Source organism: Limulus polyphemus, unplaced genomic scaffold, assembly GCF_000517525.1.
Source record: "Limulus polyphemus unplaced genomic scaffold, Limulus_polyphemus-2.1.2 Scaffold353, whole genome shotgun sequence".
Taxonomy (NCBI): Eukaryota; Metazoa; Arthropoda; class Merostomata; order Xiphosura; family Limulidae; genus Limulus; species Limulus polyphemus.
Window position 1 is genome coordinate 654,209 of NW_013665963.1, and position 10,620 is coordinate 664,828.

At 32.3% G+C, this 10,620-nt stretch overlaps 1 protein-coding gene across 2 annotated transcripts in view; it reads left to right on the top strand.

Moving 5' to 3' along the window:
• LOC106457631 (translin-associated protein X-like) overlaps positions 1–5,028 on the top strand; it is a 46,368-nt gene extending 41,340 nt beyond the window's left edge. For both annotated transcript variants that reach the window (XM_013917065.2, XM_013917066.2), the window contains exons 4-6: positions 199–338; positions 1,068–1,180; positions 4,624–5,028. In XM_013917065.2, the coding sequence (XP_013772519.1) occupies positions 199–338; positions 1,068–1,180; positions 4,624–4,998 (628 nt within the window). In that variant the 3' untranslated portion in view covers positions 4,999–5,028. The remainder of the gene's footprint in view (positions 1–198; positions 339–1,067; positions 1,181–4,623) is intronic.
• Positions 5,029–10,620: the final 5,592 nt, after the last annotated feature.

A 10,620-nucleotide genomic window follows, 5' to 3' on the forward strand; every position in this document is an offset into this window, starting at 1 on the left:
GTAGCAAAATAATAACTTCTGTATGTAAAATTATACACTGACTTTTCTCTGTGTTAAAATACCTTTCTTTACGTAGAGAAAAGTCTGTGTATAATCTTACATATTAATTAATTAATTTACCTACATTATGAGTCTTAAAAACAAATCACAAAACCTTTTTGTCTCATAAATATTTCTTTCTTATCTTTGTACAAATAGCTGTAAGGAAGAGACTACTGAAAAATTGCTGTCTGAAGCTAGTATCAAAATTAAGGAACTCCAATCTGGCAATTTACGAAAGATAGCTGAACAATTACAAGATGAAGATATCTTTTACTACTTAAGATCCATATCTCCAGGTACCAGAAATAACAATTATATCTGTTGTTTTATTTTAACTGTCTAATGGTTGCTATAATGTGATTTCATAACCTATTGTATACTCTCTTTCACTATTGTATGTCACATTAGCAGTAGCAAAATAACCTGTTTAATAATTATAACATCAAATAATGCTAAGAAAGCTGAACAGTGAAAAAAATACTTATTTGGATCTGATATTTAGTGTGTCTTTAAATTTCATAAGGTTTTTAATTTAAAAATCATTTGCCTGGTGATTTAATTTGGATGAAATTATCAATTTCAGTGATTTAAACTATTAATGGAGGATCATAAAATATTTCATTACTTGAGTTTTTGTTTTGAAACTATGTGTTCATTTAATTTCATTGTTGCTAAGAAACAAGAATTATTAAAATAGCAAGTTAAAATTTTCAGTTATTTTAGAATATTTCAGATAGTAGACAAATTTTACTTTCAGGAATTTTTAGTAAATTCTTTAAGCTTTGGCTTGCAAGTTCATGAATCTTGTATCCCACCCAACATTTTCAACAATATACTGTTTTAATAAACTTTTCTCAAGTTAAGATTTTATAAGAATGAAAAAAAGTTCAAAAGCCTAAATATTTATAAAAGTGGTTTATGTTAACTTAAAACCTACATTTAAAGGTTAATTTAACTGGTATAGTTTTAAATGCTTGTGAAACCTTGATATATACATGACTGATGTTAAGTTACTGTCCCAAAAGGTCTTCAAGAATATGTTGAAGCAGTAAGTTTCTACCATTATTTGAAAGACAACAGGTTAGTTGGATTTGAGGAACTTCAGGCCGACCTTGTTTTCCATGAAGAAAATGATACCGTAAGTTTCAGAAGATTAAATCGGATTTGAAATTAACACTATGGGTAAAAAAGAACATTAATGTTTTCATTAATATGCCCTGTAGTATGAAGTAGAAGGATTCCTGTTATTATTATTAATGCTTACTTTTAAGCTTAAGATCTTGTATTTTAAACACAGTAATATATCAGTAGGAACACAGTTTTAAGTAAACTTGAAGCATTGTTTAAAACTAAAACTAGAAATGATCAATTGGTTGAGTTGTATAACATGTTGGGAAACTAATCAATATAAACTGTTTTCAGGTATATAGGATGATATTCAATGAAATAAATAGTATGTCAGAATTTAAAATATATATTCTTTCATCTTGCCAATTGTCAAAATAAAAAGGTTTTTACTTATACTTCTTAATAGTATAAATATAAACTATGTTGTTGTTGTTAGGTTTCTTCTACAGTAGGTGTGTGTGTGTGACTTGTTAGCGATAAATTCAACAATAATTAAATAGCATGCACTTCTCTTGTTTTCAAAATAATATATATATTCGGAACAAGTTAAACACATGTACAACAAATACTTCACACTATAGTGATTATAGGCATAATTTAGACAATATATGTATAGTTCTCTTCTTGTCAAAAGTCCACTTAGGCCTATTCAGTTATTTTAGAATTTCAGTTGACAAGTTGAACTATCTTTTTTATTACTCTCACACTAGTATTTTGAGTGTGATTCACTTACAGTTGTGACACGAGTTACTGTAATCGTTTGGTCTTCTTTCTTCAAAATATCCTCTGTTCCTTTTGTTAAAGTGCACTCAGGCTGATTCAGTTACATTAGAACCAACCTTTGATGGAATAAATTATTATTCTTATCTCCTTTTCTACTGTTAGTCTTACTCTAACATATTAAATGCTAGGCCTATGTTAATCGTTAGGCCTATCACTTCCATGATAGATAACTTTACGCCAAACTTTTCCTTGGCCTGTAACTTTACTGTTTTTTGCTATTATATGTCTGCTGTTTCCACTCATCTCATACTATTTACATGTCTGTCACTGAATTGTCTGCCCACCTTCTAGAAATCTATATTCTTGACGTCAATGTATTGCATGAGACGTTTGATAATCTAAACATCAATTACTTATAAACACAACTTCCTACAATCGTCTGCTTTTAACTCCTATTATAACAAAAACTAAACAATAATAAAATATTCACTCACAAAAATAAATTAATCAATAATATCTAAACCAAACAGTCTTTTAATATCATAAAATAGCATATCTTGATACAGTTTAAGTATAAGTTATTTCTTTATAACATATCACTTGCCTGAAGTCAGATAAGTGTAATACTTTATTTGCTGACTAGTTAAATGTGAATTAATATTGTGGTATATATTTTTGAGGTTTTGATTTACAATACTCTCACCCCCATCATTTTGTTGAAGTTTTACCTTGTAGCTCACATTATATCTGCATATTCTGAATATCCTAGAATTTTCCAGAATATTCTAAAAAATCCTGGAATATTCTAGTATATTATTGTGCAATATTCTTGTGAATTCTGGGATATTGTACCATATTTTGGAATACTTCAGAGTGTTTCACATTATTATATGTAAATAATCCATGCTGTCACTTTTTTTGCTTCTGGAATATTCTGTATGATATAATGGTATCAAGAACAGTGATCCTGTCTGGAGCAGGAGTAAACCAACTCCTACGTGTTCCAATGTTGATTTCAAGCACTGGAGAGATTCAAGCTTCTGCTGTAGCATATTTGCTGGAAGAGTGGGGACTCAGTGATCATGTAAAAGCAGTTTGTCTTGACACAACAGCAACCAACACTGGTCATAGAAATGGAGTATGTATGCTGTTAGAATAATAATAAAATGAGAATCTTCTGGTTTTGGCATGCCGGCATCATATATTAGGACTTATCATGGCATGTGTTTTCAAAGACTGTATGAAGCTTTTCTTTGTTCCAGACAGTGCAATTTTCAGTTGGTTCCAACTATCTTGGAAATACATGTACAAGTTGAGTTATGAAACTGCAGCTGATCATGATGAAGTAATAGAAGCCACAGAGGAAGCTAAGGACAGTGCCACATAGTTTACTAAAAGATATCTTCAGGCCACTCAACCTAGAGATAATTATTGAGAGCTTCTTAACCTAGCCATAACATTTCTTGGTGGCATTCCTCTTTGTGGAGTGTTTTTATAGCACCTGGAGTACTGCATCTTGCATGATGGATGGCTGAGACAGTATATTTCCTGAAGATCTGGATGATTTTTTAACAGTTTAAGCTCACTGGCCGTGAGGAAAGAGAACTCCATGACATCTGCGTCTTTGTTATTCAAGCCTCTCAAGGCACAGTTCACTGCTTCTGATGACATTTCTGCTCCTTGTACTGATCTTAACTTCCTACAATGTGTTGTTAAGTATAAGAATGTGAATTCTGCTGTTTAAATAATTGCCTGTCCAAAAATTTCTGGAAATCTATGGTATCTCAACAAGGAACTCGTTGGTTTTGCATTCTTTGATTCATCTGTATTCACAGAGATAAAACGAGCAATAGTAAAGGCACTAAGTTAGAAAGTAGGCATGGATGAACCTCCAAAGCTCATCCAGCTGAAATCAGGAAGTCTAAGGACATGTCAATTAAAGATTTTGTCACAAAGAACACAATAGATATTATCAAAATTCCTTCTGGATTCTGGCCCCAAGTCATGGGAGCTCAGAGAGAACTACAGGAAAGCACTACACACATTCAACACTTGAATGTGGTAAAGTAATTACAATGCTGAAAGAACTGTGGCCCTTATTGAGGAGTATAATGTCATTATAACAGTAAACAATTCTTCTTTCAAGTTGTGCAGGATCATAGAAGACTCTTTAGTTACAGCAAAAGGAAACAATAACAATGCAAAAGTGACTAACCACACCAAAATCATGTAATTAAAGTATTGTACATGCAATAACATAATAATATACTTTAAATAAATAATTTATAATACATAATAAATATATTTTTATATCACATAATATATATGGTACCAAGCCACTGCAGTCTAAAATTTTAACCTCATTGAGAAACCTCTAAATGTAGTCTGAAATGAATGAAGTTTGACATTTAATATATTTCCATACATTGGAACAAAATTTGGTGAGAGCTTTAGAATTTTTAACCTGAAATTTTACCTGCAAATTAGGACCATCCTTGTGATTAATCCTTTCATTACATGTGTGTATAAATATAGTTATTTATATAGATGTAATTCATTCATGAAGTACAAGTATTTGCCCAAGCAAAACTTTTGTCAGTATGTAAAACAGATACATTGGCAAACTTGTAGAAAATATTGTTGACTAAAGTATTGTTTAATTTTTGATAAATCTTTTTAAGTAATTGACATCTCACTGCAGCATAAAATATTATCTCATTGTATTTACAGAGTAGTAAAGAAGACAGTCTACTCAGCAAGCAAGTGTTGGTCCCTCTTCCTCCACAGGATTATATGCTTGGTATAGCTGACTTGACTGGCGAGTTAATGAGAAAATGTATCAACAGCGTTGGGCAAGGGAACCTAGAAGAACCCTTTCAATTATGTCACTTCATTCAAAACATTTATGATGCCTTTCTATCATTTGGTAATACACCAGGAAGGGAATTCACCAGAAAAATTCAGACTTTAAGACAAAGCCTCAAGAAGGTGGAAAATGCTTGTTACACAATTCGTGTTCGTGGCTCAGAGATACCAAAGCACATGTTGATCCATGTATTTAATGAAGAGATATCAGAAAATCTTGAATGTGACTTAACTGTTTGAACAATAAATATATATATATATATATGTCAATGCTGTTGTAAATAATACTGGTTTTTTTTAGGTTTCTTTTAGTGAATATGGTATGCTTTTGCAGTTGGCTAATTTTGATAAATTCATAATTCATTTTCAACATACACACTGTATTATACAAGTAATAAGGGAAACTGAGCTCTGTATGTGTTATGAAAGCCACATCTACACTGTGTGTATATTTAATTTTATTTACCACTTCCTTAAAAACAGTTGCAATAAATTTTTGTGCAATTGAAAGAACACATATAATATGGTTTTTGATTATATGAAGTTAATTACATTATTGTCACAAGATATTGGTGTTGAATATCCAGGTGGTAGTGTATTTGTAATTTTTTTAATTTCTTGCATAAAGTGATTGGAAGGAAACTTGTTTAAATATAAAATCATACCACTCTTTCTGTAAAATGTAAAAAAAGTTGAGATAATAGCACGAGTAAAATAGCCAAAATGTTTTTAGTTACAAATGTATGAGAGTGTTTCAAGCACTTGAATCATGAAAGTGCTGCAAGAGAAAAAGTGGCAAAAATATAGTTTCTGAATACATCCTTATTTCCATTCACAATATGGTATAAAGTGTTCTAAAGAATCATTTATGTCCTATTGTATTTTCATAATCTGCCATCTGTAAAATTTCAGAAATTGACAGAACCATTAGTTTTAAGAATAACATAAGTAACAGTTTGTGATTATTATTTGTACATGTCTTGTACAAGATGCCTAGAAACTCCCTAGTTTATACATACATACCCACAAATGAATATGAAAACAACACACAAAGACCAGTAAAAAGCATTATAAAACATGCCAGTCACCCCACAGAAAATACGGCTGCTCACAAAATATTAAAATAGCTGTTGACTGGTTACAATCAAAGAGTACCATACCAGCTTACTGACTATGTAAATAAACCCATCAGTATCACTTCCCCAGAATGTGTGTTGGAGAAAGCATAGCCATCAGGAAGGAAGTATCTCATGACAAGTGTATAACTATCATTTTGGACAGTGAAGGTTATATCATGTGTTACATTGAAGTAAAGCTACATGTATATCGGTGAATCCTGTATGCAAGACAAACCCAGTCAGGGAAGAAAGCTCACATTTTTCATCAATGATCTCTGGATATGCTTCCTAGAAGATAGGAGTTGTTCCAATAAAAATCTGGCTCCATTTGCAGGTGTCCAAGGGTCATCCTGATGAGAGTAAGAACTGTTTGAGTTGTTGCAATCTCAATCCACTATAGCTGCATAAAAACCTTAAAAAAGTAATTGAAATATTGAGATGAACAAACACAACTGAGATTGTTGTTTACCAGTGAGTTCACATTTGAGTTGTTCAGCAATCAACAGTAGTACATTTAAAAAAAGAACTGAGGACAGTACCACTACCAAAGTACAACAGTTAGAAGAAAAAACAAAACATGAGGAGTGAATCTATGCAACTTTTGGGTGGCATTTCTTTCTAGTAATATTGGAGACTTGGCAAAAATTAGTAACACACTGACTTATAAAAGAGCAGATAGATCCTAATACACTATGGCATTCCACTAGGAATACACTTTGTGGCCATGAGATTGTGTTTCTGCAGGATGATGATCTCAAGTGTATGACCAACATGGTAAAAATCAACCAGGAGAGGAAACAGGAAATTAGAAGACAAGAACTCCTGCCTTGGCATGCTCAGAGCTCAAATTTGGACTTACATAGATGAAGAGGCAATCATGCCACCTGTGGAATAGTCTAACATACTACAGAGAATGCAAAGGAACATTCCATGCACTTCCATCAGTGACTTCTATAACAGCATGTTAACCAGATGTCCTGCTCTAAAGAGATCAAAGGAGTAATACACCAAATAATAATATATACCATCATTATGGTTCAGTGTATTGTGAATCTGTAGACATAATTAAGTTTGTGTTTATATATAAACTTGAAAGTTTACATTAACTTCAGTAACTAATTGTGATTTAATGTTAAGTGCAACAGCTTCAAAGAATGTGAAAATCACTTAACATAGTAAAACATTGAATTTACAGTGTTGTATTTCACATCATATGAACAGTTATGCACATCATAAGTGGTACCTTTTTGATGTTCACAAAATTTTAAATAAAGTAAGTCTCAAACTTAACTAAATACTAATACATTCCCTAAAAATTGTAACCATGATAACCCATAAGTGGTATTAGTTAACATTCACTTCTGTTTTGTAACTTGTTTTTATCAAGAAACTTCATTGAACTGTAATGTACACATTATAGGTTTTATTATGATAGCAGTTTTTGTCAGTTTAACCAGCCACCTGTTTCCTAAACCATAGATTTTAATCAGACAATAATTAAACAGGATCAAGAAAACATACATTTTCAAATGACGACATTCTGTTTTCAATGCTAGGAAAGTTTAAAAGACTGGGTATATAGGATGGGAATAGTGCCTCCCAGGAATGGCTAAATATGAAATGGCTGGTCTGTAGTTTTGTATTTCACCATTCATTATGAAAACCAAAATAAAAATGTACAAGAAACAACACACAAGGCCTTCTAACATTAATTGCCACCACCCACATCATTATCACACACATGCTGTAATAAAAGTTTTGCACTTACTCAGTCTGCCCTTTTTATATTGTATTGTGGTATTTATAACGTTGTTCTTACGTTGGTGGATTCTTTAAAATTTTCTGGTTAAAAGAATTAATAGTACAGCCCACGTAAGCAATACCAAAGTAGTTTATTTCAACCTTCACGTTTTTACAAACATGAACACTGTGCTGAATTTCCAACCACGATTACAAGTGGTGTTAACTGCACCATACTAATGTAATAAATCAGTTTACAAGTTATATGTACTAAGTAACTCAATATGCATTACAACTAACACAGATCCAAAACGTAAACACACTGACTGGTTTATGCTAGCTGCTAGAAAACAACTCTAAATGTTCTTAACTATCTCTTTGATGCTTTGGTGACCTCGCATTCATACTCTATCCTGAAAATGTACTAGAAAAGTTGACATTAAATCCTAAGCTGATTTTAACGTCATAATTACGACCTGGAACTCCAAACTAAAATCTAAATTACAACATTAAACATATAGCTTATAACAGAATATGACTTTTGCCTGGATATACATGTACAACATTATTAGTTTTATGCGTACTACACGAAGATTCGATGTTCTACAAAGACTTAAATCTTTATGAAATTTCTACACTTCATCAGTCATTACATATGTAAACAAAAAATCCATTTAGTGACTAAAGCATTAAAATAATATAAATATAGCCCACTACATTACTAAAAATACAATAATACCACACAAAGCCAAGTTACACACGTCACTCCTCAACTACGTGACCATCATTCACAGTGACTCAAGCACATGGGTGGTGAAACCCAGGACCATTATCCAATTCTCTGACAGATAAGACACCCTTCTATACTGATACACCATGAGCTAACTTTAAAATCAAGAAAATTTGGTTAATTTCCAACTAGTGAACTAAGTTTAAGGCAGATCTAGAATCAGTTCAAGTCAAATGAATTTACATGAGCGATTTTCTGTATTCAAGCTAAACTGAAAGAAATTATAGAAATAGCGAACAAATATATAATTTTTTTTTCTTGTAGAAAACACATGGCATTGTCTTTAGCATAAATGGGTAATTTAATTATAAAGAGGCTAGTTTCCACAGTCTAGATATAACATGTCTCCAGAATAAATTGAAAATCCACCCATAGCGTCGAGCTTTAGGGACTCAAATGTATCCTGCCGCCACTAAATTTTCTAGACCCACTTTCACATTTTAATAAGTTTTTTGGACATTACCGACATCACTGATGCCATCTAAATTTCAAACACAATTTCACGTCTACTTGTACATCTATAAAAAGCCAATGCTAATCTCCATGGATACCCTGCACTATAGCATCTCGCTTTCACCTCCAAATGAAATTAGTCCTGACAGTATTATTTCATCGATCTAGATCTGATTGCAGCAAACAAGAATATCTTTCTTTTTTGTTATATATGTCAGTAAATATGGAGAAGTAGTTGAAGCTTTACCAAGTACTGTAGTGTGCTCTCACATGATGGCAGCAGGGTTGTTCATTTACGTGTAGAATAATTTTCAAAAGCACGGTCTTTCATTTGATAGTTTACGTGGTTCAATAGTTGTTCTACCATTTCACTTGGCTATAAACACATATCATAAGCACTACCTTGTACATTGAGTTGTGGACACATGAATGAAGAAAATAAAGGATAATACTTTTTCTTGGAATAGTCTAAAAGCTGTTCTAGCATTATCTATTGAAGGCAAAACAAAGTGATATGGTCTCTTCAAGGGCATTCAGCAACAACTACAACCTAAAAGAATTGGCAGAGTGCAGCCATTGAACATAACATACTGGACCAAGCAAAGAATATATACTGTACTTCTCAGCATGATTACTGTTGTGAAGTCTACATTATAATCTGTTGCTAATGGTAATTTTGACTATGAAACTATTGGTGAAGCCGTATCTTTCTAGAAGGTTTTAAACTTTTCCTCTACCTAGTCACTGTGGATAAACTTATAAAATTATGTCATGTAGTTTCCACATATCTGCAAAGTGAGGCTATAAACATTGCAATAAAATAATTTCAAGTTCAATTTTTAATTTCAGAGCTTGAAAGCATAAAAATGAGGAACTTTTGATTGACATTTTACAATATCTGAAAGAATAGCAGATAGTATTAATGTTATTTACTTAAAGCCTCGCACTAGAAAGGTTTCTTGTACCTTAGATCCACGTTTTGAAATTCGAGCCATATTAAATGGCAAATATAACTGAATCACAGATATTTTTTAAGAAATAGTATTGAATCTCTGACTAACCGAATTTCTGAGAATGAAAGAGAGACTGGAAGCACTGTAAAATGTAAGAAAACAATCTTTATTCATTCATAAAATTGCCCCCCAGTAGCACAGCGGTATGTCTGCGGACTTACAACGCTAGAATCCGGGTTTCGATACCCGTGGTGGGCAGAGCACAGATAGCCCATTGTGTAGCTTTGTGCTTAACTTAAAAAACAAAACAAACATTCATAAACACACTATTGTATTTGTTTGAGGGGCACATGACGATCACCCCTCCTAGTATGGGCGTCTGCAGGGAGGCAAGGGGGCACTTGCCTCCTGGAAAATGAGAAACGTATGTCTTTCTTTATTCATCCAACATATGTATATGAACTTATAAGTTTTATTCATTTCAAAATTTCACACTACTTATCTATATACTACTAAAACTCTGAGAGTGTTTGTTTGTTTGCTTGTCTATAATTAAATACAGCAAAAATGGCGCACAATAGTGCCATATTTGTAATGAAATGATAATAGAAACAGAATAAAAGAAGTTTCTCGTTAAAATCGGGCCACGGGTTACCGAGTTAGCACTGTTTTTCAGGTCATTTTTATGAAAATTTCTAGCATGAGAATCTGCTCTTTATGAAACTTCTTTGTTCAAATCTATTTCCCTGCCAATGTTCCCATCTTCATTATTGTTACGTCTCTGGTTCGTTAATTAATTTTCCGTAAA